Source organism: Sylvia atricapilla, chromosome 9 (assembly GCF_009819655.1).
Source record: "Sylvia atricapilla isolate bSylAtr1 chromosome 9, bSylAtr1.pri, whole genome shotgun sequence".
NCBI classification, from domain to species: Eukaryota; Metazoa; Chordata; class Aves; order Passeriformes; family Sylviidae; genus Sylvia; species Sylvia atricapilla.
The window spans coordinates 14,596,355-14,612,972 of record NC_089148.1 but is presented as its reverse complement, the minus strand read 5'-3'; the positions used below and the strand labels follow the sequence as shown (position 1 = coordinate 14,612,972).

At 42.7% G+C, this 16,618-nt stretch overlaps 1 protein-coding gene across 5 annotated transcripts in view; it reads right to left on the bottom strand.

Moving 5' to 3' along the window:
- ERI3 (ERI1 exoribonuclease family member 3) overlaps nt 1–16,618 on the bottom strand; it is a 131,104-nt gene that overhangs the window by 108,020 nt on the left and 6,466 nt on the right. For 4 of the 5 annotated variants that reach the window (XR_010744218.1, XM_066325005.1, XM_066325008.1 and 1 more), the window contains exon 2: nt 13,266–13,540. Coding sequence is in view for 4 of the 5 variants with exons in the window: in XM_066325005.1 (XP_066181102.1) it covers nt 13,266–13,517 (252 nt within the window). In the remaining variant the exon portion in view is untranslated. The remainder of the gene's footprint in view (nt 1–13,265; nt 13,541–16,618) is intronic. The other variant, XM_066325007.1, reaches the window with a different exon arrangement.

The window sequence follows — 16,618 nt, the reverse complement described above, 5'->3', positions numbered from 1 at the left end:
GAAGAGGAGCCGAAAGCTCCCCCCAAATCCATCCCTGTGGGATACAGCACAGTAGCAAGCCTCACTTCATTTTCCTCTTTGCAGCCAATTTATGCTGATAGAGAAATAAAAACGTTCCTTCATCAGAAGAATGTTCAGTTATTTGAATAATCAGCAATCAAAAATTTACATGGACTTGTTAATAAAAAAGTTTAAACAAATCCAGTTGCGATGGATTTCTCAATTATTAAAAAATATACATGAAATTAAAAAAGCCGCCCACTGAATAAAAGCGATAAAATCCTTTGTGTTCACCCCCCTCCTTCTCCACTCCCTTTCTTCCTTCCAGTTTAATGTAAGAGAAGAAGTGACAATTTGTTTGGTGTCTTTAAAGAATAATTCGTCTATGTTATTTAATAGAGATCCATGGCACCAAGGTTCTGGAGTGCAAATGAGCCCGCTGAGTGATATCCATGCAACAAGCCTCTCAAATCACTTCTGGAGAAAAACAGAGAGAGGGAGAGAGAATAAAAAAAATATTGCTTTTTAATATTCAAAAACAGTTTGCAAAATTTAATCAAAGCAGAGCAAAAGCTAACATTTTTACCACTTTGACATTTTTATTAGTGCTTTCATAAATTTTTAAAACATGAATGGAATTAGTTTAACAACAAAAAAAACTGCCTGAAAACATCTGGAAGAGACAAATAAGAAATAATAAAAAATCAAAAAAAACCCCCAACTCCTGTGAGTAAAATTAGCATGTGAAAAATGCAGCCGCTGCAGAGGAACTAACACACTTTTTTGGACTGTGGTTGCAACCCTCATGACCTGCAGGCGGAAATTATCGTGAGGTTACACATATGAGCTGATGACATCACCACCCCACTAGGCAGCGGGAGGGCAAGAAGCTGGGTGGGTAAATGGAAACAACAGATACTTTAAATAGCCAGGAGAAACACCCAATTTCCATGGTGGACAGAGCCCAGAGATAGAGCAGAGCATCTCCCCAGTGCAGCAGGGGCACAGCCCAGACCAGGGCATGCGGAGAGCACATGCTGCTGAGATGGAAAGTTAGAAAAAATGTAAAAATCAAATCAAGTGTTAACAGTGTGGAAGTGCCCAGGTGTAGACATTGAGCAGCAAAGCTGCACAGGACGAATGGCTTAAGCATTTCCTCGTGGTCAGCTGTGCCACACCCTGTGTATGCTGTGCTGGTTGAGGCAGAGCGGACAGCTGGGCACATCCTTCCCCACAGCCATACCACCCCACTGGGAGTCACCAAGTTTTCCCAGGAAAGAGAGCAAACTTGACCCAGGGGCTCTAACAGAAGGAGAAGACACATGCCAAACACCTGAGTATTAGCCAGATTGCCTGTTGTGGTGCAGCCAAACTCACCAGCTTCAGCCACCCAGGAGGACCCATGGAAACCCAAGAGAGCAAGAAATGCTGGATACAGCTGATCCTCCCCTCAAAAGGGCCACCACAGACAGGCTCTGAAAGCAGCAAACTTCTGTTCAGAAGGAAAACAGACTGCAAAGTTCGAAGTCAATGGACAGGCCACCGTAACAGAGCCAGGCTTAACCTCAGGATAATACCATCCCATCTTTCAAATTAGTCTGGGGCATCTCACCGCCCCTTAGACCTGCATCCCACCCAGAGGGTGACCATGGAAGCAGGCAAGCCCACAGCAAGGCAAGACGAACATTTCCCCTCCCAGAGAGGGACACACACTGGCTGGATTTCATAGCAGAGCTGTGTTGCAATGCCAGGATGTGCCCTAAGGGACCACAAACATCCTCAGGGGCCATCAACTGGCTGTATGCAAAGTGAGACTGAAAGACAGCCTGCTGCTGATCTGATACACAAAGGCATCACTCGCCTTCCAGAACCAAAGGCACAAAGCACTTCCAGGAGGGTCGGATTAAGACAGACGGAGGAAATAAAAAGCCATACTGAAAAAATGTGGAAAATTTAACAATATCCAGAATTATTGTAGGTCTGTGGGAAGTGCATGGCCAGGAGCAGGGGTGGAACCCCAGAGGCAACTAGAGCGTCTTAGGAGAAAGTGCAGCCTCTCTTGGGCTCATTGGGTCAGTTTTTGAAGCAAGTGGTAAAGAGCCTTTCCCAAAAGGCTGTTTATCTGCACGCTTCCTATAGCGGAGATTTTTCCAGTCTCTGGCAGTGTTTGCTCCACTGGTATCTAAGGCAACAGATACCAGCCCCATGAAATCAGCCCCACTCCTCACTAACGACGTTAGCCAGTCCTGCAATGAAATTTAACCTGTGACACTGCTGTACTTTTCATTTAAACTTTCATTTGGAGAGAAGCAGTGTTTGGAGACCCTGCAGTTTGTCCTGCTAATAAAGACAAGTGTTGGGACCTTTAAAGGTGCCATTCATCTTTTGCCTTTATTAAATTCAATTTTCTTAAGCCCATGATACATCATGAAATTAAGAGTTGACATTCCTGCAGAAACAAAAATATCTATCAAACATAAACAGAAAGGGGGGAGAAAAGAGGCCTCTATTACCAAGAATTTATGGCTTAAAGTTGATCTGTTTCCACTTTTTTTCTCTCTCTCTTTTTTTTTTTTTTTAACAAGCATATGGTTTGTTTTAGATATCTGAAATGTTATTACAGATCTAGAATTTCATTAGTAATTATTGTGAAACGGTGAGCACTTAGCCACTCATACACACAACCCCCCAACAGACTGTGATGCAGAGCCGGGTGCTCTCTCACATTTCACAGCAGCCCAGAGAGCTCAACATGCTCAGCTCCATCTCCACCATTCAAGGACCTTTACTGCTTCAGGTGGAGGAAAGCAGCATGAGGGAGTTAAGGGCAGAGATTCACTGACACTTCCTTTCTTCTGTCAGAACCTGATCATCTGTAAGTGTTACCTTGAGATCCTCACATATATCCACTCCAACACGAGTAAATGTTCCAACTTTGGCAATGATTTGTGCCAGCAGCATTTGGGGCTTCTCAGCCTTCCCTCTGCCTCCACCGCCAGCTTTTCCTTATAGCACAACCAGGAGTTATGGATATGCTAAAATAATGCTGAGGGTGTCCAGAGGCTGCAAATAGCCGCGAGCTACCAGAAGAACAAATGTACACATTTGAATTTTGCGAGCACTGCAATTAGGTATTTTATTTTACACTGCAAAGTAACTTGAAAGGAAATCCAGGATTCAAACCACCACCAATAAATAAGCAGCTTTTTATTTTCCTTTCATTGTCAGAAAAGTTGAACATGTTTTCTGTTGAGAAATTCTGCACAAGGCTCCCAATTACAGGCATTTGCATTTATATTGTTGGAACACAGATCTTCTAAAATCAATATTAACACGCTTAAAGAAAAAAACATCAGCACCCTGTCCCTCCCCTCAGCTGTGCCCCCAAACACAGTAACAATAGGAACCTACAGAGCCAAAGGCTTATACAGATCCATTACCAGGTCCACTCTCTTTACAACAATCCTACATTTATGATTTCAAGGTACTTCAAGCAAATCTAGGTGACAGCTTCCTCAGAACTTTTGTCTTTCTGAAAAACCAATGGTTTAAACAAAAAGTTCCAGGTAGAAGTCTCCTGTGCAACCTGGCTATCCCACGCCAGTGGGTTGAGCAGCAGCAGGATAACTGTGGAATGGCTAGGGACTTTCTTCTAAGAGTGATTTGAAAAATTCTTAATGGCATGTGAAAGCACCGCTCTAAACCCAGCCTTTCCTTACCCAGTCATCTTACATGAAACTCCTTTCCCGTCAATACCAGAGCAGGGATGCACCAATTCAGCTGTCTTGATCTTGCTAATAAAAGAAATGAACAAGCACAAAACTGTACTTGCTAAACAATTTCTGGTCAGAGAAAAAAGCACCTGAAATTACCCTAACTCCCACAGAGGAATATTTTTGCTTATTCTTTTGGATCTGGGTACCACTAACATCATTATAGAGAAAGAATAAAGTTCCCAGCAAGAGCTTCCCAGATCTCAAAACCTTTTTATCCAGATACCCATGTACAAAGTGGACAGGGCATGCTTCAGGACATGGAGTTATATATTTGAGGAAGACCGTATGGCCTATTCATCTCAAAAACTACCAGAGAATAATTTATCCCTTACTCTAACCCCCATGTGAAGAAGTTTAATAAACACAAGAATAAAAGATGCCCATAAAAATCAGAGCTGACTGTTCAAAATGCAATAAAAACAAGCAGAGGCTGTTGAGAGAAACAGATTTTGTCTGATAAAGAAAAGCATAAAACTTGTTACCAAAACAACCGTTTGCACCTTCAAAAAAGGTAAGGGCAGAAGAGGCAAGGGAGTGTCTATGAAGGGACAGAGCTTCAGCACCAGCTTATTTTGTTCGGGAATGGTTTTTTCCCCCCTCTCTTTAAAGAAAGAAAAAAAGTCATTTTATGCACAAGGAGCTTATTTCTTAAACAAACACTCGTGTTTTTGATTTACACCATGGGCTGCTCCTAAATAATTTATGGCGGGTTAAATTTATTGCACAGCCCTGGCCGGCTGCAAATTCGAATTGCCAAATAATTAGATTTTAGGGCAATGCTTATAAATTATCCGCCGATTTGTCCGGACTTGTTTGTCAGTTGCTTTGTGCTTCAGGTCATCTTTGGCATTTCGCTGTTTGTGTTTTAATTGCTGATTTACACTTTGACAGATGAGAGTTGATGCCTCCAAGATCGGGGAGAGGGTGTGGGGGCGTTGAAGAGCAGAAAGAATCAGAGCTTTTAAAGCCTTGTGATTTTCTTTTTTTTTCCAAGGCAATTAAAATCGAAAAGGGACATAGTAAGGACAGCACTAGCCTAACAGATCTGCCTCCCCAGTTTCCATCCTCTGCCTTAATTATTATTTTAACTAAAGCCATTTCCAAGTGAGCAGCCTTGCACTGGCCCTCAGGGGCAGTAACCAAGATGACCTCACAGGTCTTTTCCCCACTTCTAAATTTTTATTAAACTAACCAAAACAAGTATCATAAAGGCAACACCTCCCCAGTATGGAACAGTGGGACTTCTGCTGAATCAGGGCTATGCTGGCTTTCCAAAGGATGTCTGCCTGCACACATGCCACAGAGCCTCTCAGAGCCTCAGTCCTGGCTGAGTTACTCTGTGTACTGATTAAAACTATCAAAAGCTCTTCGGGGAAGCAGCTGACCTCCTAATTTCTTTCTTCCATCATTTCCATCCCTTTCTTTTTTACCTAGCTTGAAACACGCATATGCACAGACCTAATAATTTGATACACTTAAAAGAACTACTATATCCCAGAAAAGCGTGAAGGGAATTACACATCAAAACCAAAACATAAGAGAACCAGAAGGAATAGGGAAGATGGTGAAACACTGGGATAAGATGACATGAAGAAAAATTCCACTGCCTGACCACTGATTATCTGATGTTTCTTCTTCCCCCTGCTCTCAGGTGAATCACACTGCCTACCCCCAGCATTCAGGCACTGGAGCCCAATGTCAAAGGCTCAATTTCCTCATAGATAAATTCTGAGTTGCATTTTGGGTTCTGCACTGACATCAAATGTAGCTCTTATTTCCCAGTGCTGCCTTACAATACTGAGGGTGAGGGACCATTTCTCTTTCTTTAATAGAAGCTGAAATCCTCATCTAATCACATGCCTCCAGGAGCTTCAGCTTTAAAAGAGACATCTAGTCCATGCACCTGCCTGAGGGCAGCATCATCACCCCCTAAATAATTTCTGACTTTGTCTAGGCTGTTTTTACCGACTCCAATAAGAGAGACTCACACACTCCCCAGGCACTCACTCTATCCTCCTGTTTCATTAGTCTTATCATTGGAAAGTTTTTCCTAATGTCTAATCTGAATTTCCCTTGCTGTTGTTTAAATTCCTGACTGCTCTTCCTACCCACAGCAGACACAGGCCAGTACATTGCCTTTTTTGTTTTTGTAACAAAGATCTCATTTTATATACACCTTTCATCTCTGCACTTAATACAACTCCAATGCCATCCAGCCTGCACTCACAGCTGTGTTTCGCAGACCCTGGTCATACTAACCAATTCTCTTCTTCACCCTCTTGAAATAGTATTTTTTTTTCCTTTTAAAGAGTATGGAATACAAAGTGATATCTGTCCCTTCTTACAGGGCCAGCAAAAGGGGGATCCATGTCTCACAAATGACACTTTTCTCCTAAACTTACCACTCTGGTCCTTGGGAGATTTTCATGCCTGCCATTGCACCTGAAATCTTGACAGCAGGCTCACAACCCTTGTCCTGCCATCCTTAACAAAAACTTTCAGTAATCATTTCCTCCCCAGCTAGTTCCTGCCTCTTACCACTAGCACCATCTCTCTCTGCCAATACCCACTAAGCTATTTTGATCTTTCCAGCAGGACCCAGACAGGAAGAATAAGGCAGAATCTCCCTCGTCTTTTCACACACGGGATGAGAGATACAGACCAACAGACATCAACACTTCAACGTGTTTCTTCAAGCATTATTGACGTATATTTGACCACCCAGAACATCTCTACTGACAAAGCCAACAACAATTTAAGCTTGACAGTTTGCGGGGAAGTTTAGCACTCAAACCAGGTTAAAAACAGCACACACACACATTTCCAAGTATTACCTTTCTACTGCGAGATAGCAACTACACTATATCCTTTTTCACATCCACTCCTCTCTATGGCAGACAAACAGCCTGTGCAGTCCCTGTTGCAGAATTATCAGATCATTTCAAGTCCCAACCTCTTCACCTGATATTGAGCAGGACAAATGATCAATGTTCCCAACGACACTAAAACATCTGGGATGGGTAGAAAGGGCACATTAGTGCATGTAAATGAATACCCAGGGTTTTACAGACATCACAACTAGCTGCTGATGACAGCGCATTTCTGTCTGACAGAGAGGAACTAAATAACATTACGAAGAGTTATTTTGCCAGCTAACAAGTGCACAGACCAACAAAGACAACACAGGGATGGTTGTACAGCAAGCTTGGCATAAAGGGGAAAAAGCCCACAAGATTTAGGCATGTCCTGTGTCCTTCTCACTAGAAGTGCTGAGTTGCCTTGCTTCTTTATCAGGAAGGCTTTGTTCAAAGCTAAGACAAGACAACATAGCAAAGACCATTTCCCAGAAACACAGCTGCCTGAAAAGCACCATTCCCAAGTAGCACTAGATGGGTGCCATGCCATGAAACAATACTGCCTGGTTTTAAAACATTATGCTGGGAGCAACGTAAAATACTTCCCGTACCTCAGAGGCTGTGAAAGAGCAGCAGGCACACACCAATCATCGACAACCACACAGGGCCATGCACACGGCAGGACAACCACAGAAAATGTACAAGCCTGTGACACCCATCCCTTCACTTCAGAAATGCACGTGATGGGAGTATTTCCAGAAGCACATGTAGCCCTCATCAGCAACTTCATAGAGAGGCAAACAATCCAGCAGACTTGCACATTCCTGAGCTAGCCTGCATCTTTTCTTTTCAGGGTGACTGCTGCTCAACTACTTTCTGCTGTAACAACAAGTCTACTTAACTTTGCAACTTGTCACCTAAACGATGTGTAATGTTTGCACAGCTAAGGATACAGTGTTCAAACAGCATAGGTGGGGAATTGCATGCCGGCATGCATAACTGATGTGGGGTCTCCACACACTGTGAGGGAAAGGGCAACACGACTGATTGCTTTAAAGTAGTCATCTCGCTAGCCTGTCAATAACCTGCCAAAAGCTGAGCAGGTTAGGTCAGGTTAGGACTGAAGCCATTGGCCACCCGAGTGCCTTGGTATTTCAGACTTGTTCCTGTAATAATGCTGGGTTTATATCTTTAAATAAGAAATTGCTTTGAATTTTTTTTCGTACATCAGATGGCTTGCCTGGTGGTCTCATAGTTGTGCTCTCCAGGAGATTTGGGTTCAGTAACTGTTCATGTTCTATAGCTCATCAGGTTTTAAACAAATACAGCTAATTCTGTTGCCTGAAGTCATAACCTACCCTGTCAGACTGATATGGTTCACAGCAAGGTTGTCCCCACTTACTGGGAGAATGAGGAAGGTCTCCAAGGCAAAGTGAGTGCAGGTCTGAGATGCCAGGTGCACTGTAACCCTCTAAAGCTACAGGGCCTAAAGGACTTTGCTCAAAAACTCAATGCAAACAGGAAAATCCATCTGAAAGAGCTCTTTATGAACTGTTTCCTGCCACTCTAGGAACTTAAAACAGTCTGATGTAAGAGCAATGGCAAAGAGGTGAGATATATGTATATATATATTTACTTACTTTTAGTAAAAAACCAACTTTTAAATAGCTATGTTACATGCATTTTTAACAGCATTTCTCTAGAAACAGCGTTATAAGAAGCTGAATTAAGAAGTAGGTAGTTAAAACTACACCCAAGCCTAACATGCATGAACACAGGTAATTGCAGATTAATATTCCACTGTAATACTTATGCTGAGTTAAAGTTGCTATGGGAAACAAGCCTGAATTTCTTTATTTTTCAGCAACTCATGATCATCCTCAATAAAGGTTTTGGCAGGTGGTTTCTCATACATTGAGCTTAACAGCCACACAAAAACAGTGCAAGAAGCAAGCTGCTACATGGGCATGTCTAGATTGAACAGGCAGGCACAGGCACACACACGTCCTTTATCTGCCTCTGGATAGGATTGTGGCAATGTCTGTTACTGTGTGAGACACCTGCATTCCCATGCTGGCCTTCAGCTGGGATTGCCTTGATGCAGCCTCCACAGAAAATGATGTGGAAAGCACAAAGAAGATACCTTGCAGCCTGCTTCCCAGCAGATGAGCGATCCCTCCATCAGCAGCAAATTTGTGATTTCAAGGATATATTCCTCCTACAAAGTAGCTTCAGCTGTGGCTCTCAAGGCAGCTTCCTTATCCTCTATCTAGTCACCCTACACAGAGAGATTGGCAAGGACTGCACATCTGTTGATATGGCCTAAATTTGGTGGAAATCAACATCCATTCCCATTACAAGGTCAGTCTATAAATCACAGCACCTCAGGAGCAGAGACACACGACTCAGTTGTCCCTGCTGCAGTAACAAGTTCGCGGATAGAGCAGGAGAGGCAGCTGTACAGACTATCACAGCCACTCCAGCTATACTTGCCTGTGACCGTGAGCTGGATGTGAGACGGATGTTCAAGGGAAAACACATGTAATGCTCTTTTACAGCAGCACTCAAGGAAATGCAGGCTGAACCAAATATAACCTTCTCCTGCATTTGTACTTAATACTATCTAATTATCAGAAAGACCAGCTCCTACTTGTTAATACACCTTTGCCAATGACAATATGTACTATGATCATCTAGATTTCTTTAAACGCTTCAAAATGAACTAGTAACTGAAAATCTGCTTAGTCAGTGTTTATGGTTTTATGTTGAAATGGTGAGTGATGTTTTGTATTTATTAGAATATCCAGTTTCATTTGACAGCAATTATAATTAAAAATTCTCACAAAATAACAACCTTAATCAACCTAAATGCATGCTAAACAGAGTTGAAGTATCTAGGATACACCAACAAAAATATCAAGATATTTTTGCATTTAAAAATTACTGTTTAGAAGGACACAAAAAACATTGTCTATAAACAATTTAGTCTTCTGCTTCTGGTCATAACCTCCTCCAGCAATGAGATGATCTGAACATTTTATATTTTCCCTTTACAGAGAGTCTGAAAGAGACAAATTTTTACTTCTCAGATGATTACCAATTTTAGTGAATCTGAGACAGTGAACACCTGAAAAAAACTGACATGAGAAAACACAACTTTACAAAAGCTCATTTAGCAGCTTAGCAACTCCTAGATCCACCTCCTTCTACCAGGTCAGAGGTCTGATGCTCTTTTACACTTCCAGGCAGGAGACATACAGAGCTTGAATTTTATTTGATTTTCATTTAAGTGGCTTTAATAGATTAGAAATTAACATCGTATATAGAAGGCTAATTTCAAATTCAGCTTTGAACAGATCTGATTTCTACCTTCAGACATTTTATATTTTAAAAAAATCATCCACTTTTCATCCACTCAGCTGAAGCTGAAGGCAAGATCCTTGGCTGGCTGACTGAAAGAGGCACACCTTCTTATACTGCATTAATAAAGGCAGACACAGATCTGAGTCAGTGGAGCTACTTAACACAGTCATTGAAAGCACTGACCATCATAAACATTGGTGTCTACAAGGACGAAGGGACAAAAGAGCAAGACTCTCACTTATTAATGCATCTTCTCCTGAAGCTAAAGCTCCATGTGTACCCAGCTCTATGGGCTGAGAGTGTATAAAAGGAGAAGGTACTTATAAACTCTTACCAGACAGTAAAAGGAAAAACTCGGAGCTGAAAAATTAAACACACCACCACTGTTCAGGGTCCACTGACCTCCGCAGAATGACAGCTCCCAACTGACCCCACTGGGCTTCGGATCACATTCCAAAGGCACAAGGTAAGCTTTAAAGAGATGCGAGAGGCCAGCCATAAACATCTCTTACCACCAACCCCTAATGACCTTTGGCTGGCTAAAACACTACATGACACAGACTGTGCAGTTAAAACCCCCCACACCTTCTTTTCTCTCTGGGATGGTCCATTATTCACGCATACATCCAGAAAACCAATAAAGCCAAGTCATTTCTATGTGTATATAAACAAGCACTTTGATAGAGGGGCGTATCTTTTGAAAACAGTCAGAAATCAGGGCTGCAAGGATGCTCCTGTTCCTTTGTGGGTATAGGGCAGGGAACATGAAGGACTCTCAACGCCTTACATGGGAGTGAATGGTAAAGCACAAGGCAATGGCCACAAGGCACTCAGCCAGCAGTTCCAGCCACTGGAGCCACAATGCAGATGGCTTCCCAGGGGAATACCACTGTCCTTGACCCTCCTTGATCCCCATTACAGAGGCCATATCACAAGACCTCAGAGAGAGATCAGGCAATGTGAAAGGGAATGGAAATGAAGGGGTCTTCAGGGCTCACGAATGAGCATGAAGGACTTCCCCAGGGATAAAGCCAGCAAGGCTGCCAGTTACAGAGGAGCACGAGTAAATAGAACGGGAGGGGGAGCAGATGTGGCAGTCACATATCTTAGTGTACATAAAAAGATAGCTCTTTCAGTAGTTTCTTGTAAGAAGCCAGAATATTTTGAAGAGCAGTGAGTGAGAAATGTGAAATGTGCTGTATGATGGCAAGTGAACTCTTGCAAGATTTTTAGGCAGAACTGGCTAAATTTACAACTATGCCTACCCACTTAAAGTAACGTGGATCACAGCTTAGCTTAGCTGTATACACACCCTTCTCGTCAAATCCCAATGCATTTGAATTTCATTGTATCTACACTTCTATTTTGCAGGTATTAAAATAAAAGCAGATAAATTATCAGTATCACAGTGAAGATCAGCACCTGACCATTTCTGGCTCCCAGCTCTGACCTGAGACCAAAGCTCCAAAACCTGTCTATCAATCCTGCAGTAAATGATCCTGCCACTAAAATTTTGCAGAAAACATCACTGAAATGCATAGCACAGTTTGCTCACCATGACATACAGCCTAGCAGTGAAGAGGACAAAAGCCATGCTGGTCAGCAAAGATGTAAGGGCGTCAACTGAAATCTCATTTTATAAAGTTTTCAGATTTTGGCAAGCATCTTCAGCCTTTCTAGCTACATTGAGCCCTACGTAGCAAAAGCAATTTCTTTATTTGTCAAACTAATTTGTTGGTGAGGATGTGAGGGACTGACAGCCCTTTCAACACATTATATGATGCAGACAGGCACTGAACACAGCAGACTGGAAAAACAACACGGAAGAACATCTCTACCTTAAAGGTGCTATCTCACCAAGAAAATATATAGCAGATCTGCATTGGCCCAGACCATTACTTTCCCTGGCAAGGACTTGGGGACAAAGCTCCTTAAAACAGTAGTAATCATATTCCACTCATGCTCCTTTTTACTGCCAGCTGTAAACTAGCTCCACATGCATCATGGTTTTGCATCAAAATGTGCACAGACCAAGCCCATATCCAAAGGGACAGGGTAGATCCAATTTACAGCTTTGACAGGTCTGTGCACCCGAGGCAGAGCATGCAGGAAATAGCCGACATCTCACTTGGAGAGCGGTTAAGAGCCTGCTAGTAGAACTGGATGCAGAGCCACAACAGCCTCCCACAAAGAGCCAGCAAAAGAGCAGGGAATTTGTTATCCATTTTTCAAGAAACACGAAGAACAGGCAGCACCCACCAAGGCAGTACTGGGGAAGACGGGAGTCAAGTTTGATCCTAATTTGCAGCAACCCTTTGTTAGGACAAGTCCAAGGGAAACCACCGCAGCACTGGGAAGTGAACAGGCTGCATTGAGTCACTTCAGTAACGAGACACCACGCTGAAAACTGCTTACGCCTTTCATATAGTCAAAACAAAGCAAAAGGAAGTTGTTGTGACCCAATACAGGTATTGCCAACACATGCAGACTAATTACTTGGCAGAAGAGGTTGGGTCCACTTCAGAAATTCTGTTTCTTTGCTACCAACCCAACATCAGGGGTTTTCCTTTTAGCACAGTTTTCCAGTTGAAAACTTAGGCCCATCGTGATGACAACTGAGAATTTTTTTACTAATCTGCTCTACAGTACTGTGGAAGAACTGTTTGCAAAAAAGCTCTGTACTTCATCTAGATCTCTGTATGTCTCAAGTGGTAGAGCACTGGAAGACCTCTCTGAAGCTGAACTATTCCTGTCTCATTACACTCTAGAGTTAAAACCCAGGCAAGATACCTGATCTAGCTGGAATTATCTAAAAACTGTTTTTCTTCTCTACTTAGAAATACCATTATGTTGCACATATTCCCATCATTCAAAATATTCTTTTGCTAAAGCTGTTCACTACCAACAGCCTTTTTCCTTGCAGCATCAAACATGGCTGCTATCAATTAATGCAAGTTTCCCGCAAAAAAACTTTTAGACTTTTCCCAGTTCAGACAAATGACAAGTATACATGACTTAAAGTTGTTTCCAATGACACATGAATTGTCACTTCCTTGATGGAAATCAGACTCCTTTATTCATTCCCATCAAACAGTCCTGGCATTGCTCCTGAGACAGCAGGTGACTGGCAAGAGCTCTGGAGAACCAGCAACAGAAAGGAGGTGGGACAAACCAGAAAAAATTAGTGAGCCAGCACTGTGTTTTTTCCTTTTACCTCTCCAAAGAGCAGCAGCAACTTTCAAGGCAATAATTAACAGGATTAGCTGTTTACCTGAGGATGAATCTGCGGCTTATCACACGTAGCCTCAAAATCCAGCACTAAGAAGTAGTGATATCTCTGTGGAGGGAAGGATGACATTGCTGCCATGGAAGCTCCAAAGCCGTGGGACGCCAGTTTCCTGCTTACGATGGAGCTGAACCCTTTGAGAACACCAGCAGGGAAGAGGGGGAACACAGCTTGTCTTGACCTTGAAAGTAAGTTTTGAGGAAACTTTGCTGCTCCAGTATGGAGAAGTGCTATCATTGAACATCCAGAGGCATCTGAAACTGAAGAGAAACTCAGGTTACTCACGCACACATACATCTCATCTATACTGGTATCTGTTCACTGTCCTACTCTGACAGGGATTCCCTTTGTGCTTCCCAGTGGAGGTTCCAGCATCACAAACCTGAAATAACACAGTAACCTGCTCTAAGCACAACAGATGACATTTGGACTGAGCCTAAGGTGTCCAGAACCAGAGGCAACTGAAAATTAACCTCTGCAAAGTACTCTAAATTAAGAACGATGAGATACACCACAGTCATGGCTCCAGGCACCAGATTACACCCCACTGCTGAACCTCATTATACCAGAACATAACACAAACCAACTAAAACACAGAATATCCAATCTAAGCTCTGCTGAAATTTCTAAGGCCTTTTATCTTTTCATATACAATGCAGTTTCTAATACATGGTAAAAATTAAACACAGCAATACACACACCAACACTACAACTTATCCAAACAGTTTGGCCCTGAAACAACTGCCAGTTGCATCAAAACACAGCATTTCCATTACAAATCCAGGTGGCTGGAAGGCTCCTCCACAGTGAAGTTCTCATTTGCTCTGTATACAAGGTTTCTCAGAAATGTGATTTCAGTGCTACACTCAACTTCTTACTTCAGGTATTTCTCTCAGTGGAGGATATCAGTTCAACTAATCACACTCAGGGACTGCAGGAACTGTAAAATGCAAGCAGGACTCTGTAGGGTACAGTCTCCCTCTCAAAGAAATACCTCACTCAGCCATCAACTTCTGACACTTTCATTCATAACAAACACTTGTAACTTTTGTATAACAAACACTATTTAATTAATTGTATTATCCGTGTGAGACTACCTGGATTTCCCTCCTGCAACTTTTCTTCTAAAACTTTGCAGGAAAAAGTTGCCAGGATTGTCACTATCCAAGATGGGTCAGCCTCAGGGCTGTTAACAGATCTACAGGGATGAGAAGTCAAGACCAGCTCATGGTGTTACATGGATGGGCACAGGGACTGACAGCCAAACAAGCAAATTGCACCAACTCAGTCCTCTTGAACAAGGACAGGAGTACCCCCTCTAACTGTATATGCATATATATACACACACATCTTGCTACATAGATATTTAAATCTCTCCCCATGGTTGGTCCCACTGCTTGTAGAACTCCATCCCTTGACATGCCACTCATCTGCCCTTTTATGAGCACTGCCCTCCCACACCTGTCCTTGCTTTTTGCTCTACCATGAAGGGACGGAAGCGCCCACTGTGAGACATGGAGACAATGTGGCCATGGCAAAATGGGGACTTGCTGCTCATGAACAAAGTGACTGTTTGCACAAAAGACAGCATTTGCTCTCTCCCATCCGTTAGTCCGTCAGGTAAATAATGCACGTGCCAAAACACACACTTAATGAGGTAAATAATATGCCTTGAATAACAGCTAAATCTGTATTTACCTGCGAGACCAGAGAAACTCGGAAGGACCAGATTAGGAGATAATTGCGGCTAAGCAGGTTGTGTGCTTCGAGTAAACATGCATTTGGTAACCTTCCCTTTCCAGGCTTTTGAGTGAAAGGCAAAAATCAAAGTTGAAATGTTTAAGACTGAGCCAGTGCCCACACTGCCAATTCCACAGCATATATGTATTGCCCCTGCCTTAAGGCTTCCATGTTTTGAAGCTGTTTGCTTTATTAAAGCAGTGTGCCAGACAGCAGGTACTTTAAAATCTGAAAACTCAACTTTCAAAACCAAACCCAACATGGCATTTATTTTAAAGGGGCTCAGTTCTGCCTATTGCCGTTCCATCTACAGCTGTCATTCATAAATGCATTGCAACCAAATAGAAGTTACTTATATTTACTTCTAGTATGTGCAAGATAAGAGATATTTAAGGTATACATGCTTTAAATCTTGTAACTACTATGAATCTAAAGGCCCATCACAACAAATATAATCCCTCAGAATAAAGCAACTTGTAAATTAGTTGCAGGAAAGCCTGGTCTTTAGCCTACTGCATCAAGTAAACGACACAGTTGGAGTGGGGGAGGCAGACAGGCTTCAACCCCTGTATCATACACAGGCAATAAAACATGTATTATCCACCCACCCACAGCAAGATCTCTAATCTACCTTAACTGGGTAGCAAGACCAGGGTATCTGACATGGAGCCCATGCATCTTCAGGCTGCGTTGCACTACACACAGTGGTGCAGAGGCTTCCAAGCCACTGAGTCCATGGCAGAGGTAAACCAGCTGCCTTTGCAGGATTCAGGCACGTCCCCATACAGACACAGCTGCATCGTGCCAGACCCTGGCATGGCAGGTCAGGGTCACAAAAGTCCCATGTGACATCCATGGAGGAAAGTAACAGCCAATATCCAGTGCCTGTTTATAATAACAGCTTCTGCAGTGGTCCACATCTATCAACAGGATCAGGCTCCCCATCAAAAGCAGCCTCCCTCTCCACTCTCTCATATAGCAGAGGGAGCAGTGCTCTGAACAAAGGTGCATGAGTGGGGTATTGCATGTGGATTTCCCTACACAGGCAGCATACAAATAAGGGCAACCCCACTGCAAATGCTGCACCTTCAGCCAAATGAAGTTTTAACGGTATGTTTACCCAGCCACTGCTCTGGCTGCCCTGGGAAGACCTCACATCATCTTCTTTGGCAAGGTCACAGTGCCTCAGAGCACAAGATAGCCGGTGAGCAAACACACTTTATTAGATGTCATGTAAAGCATTTATAATGGCTATGACAATGCAAAGCACTAGTAATTATCCTGTATTTTTTTCAAAGAGGCAACGATGTAAGCAACGCAGCTTCAAAGACTAAAAACCTAGTTCTAGCCATATAAATCCACATGTTCGGTGATTCCATTTCCAAACCTACATAAAACACCATATATATTTCTTATACACACAGGATCAGATTATAATCTCAGACAGTGCAAGCTGTCACATCTGGCAGTCAACCCTACTAGGATAATATTTCATATCACACAGCTCAAATTCCTCACACAGATACGTATGAAATGTAATGGGACCATGAACTGAGGTTGGACCTCAGGAATTATTTTGACAGATTGTACACAGACCT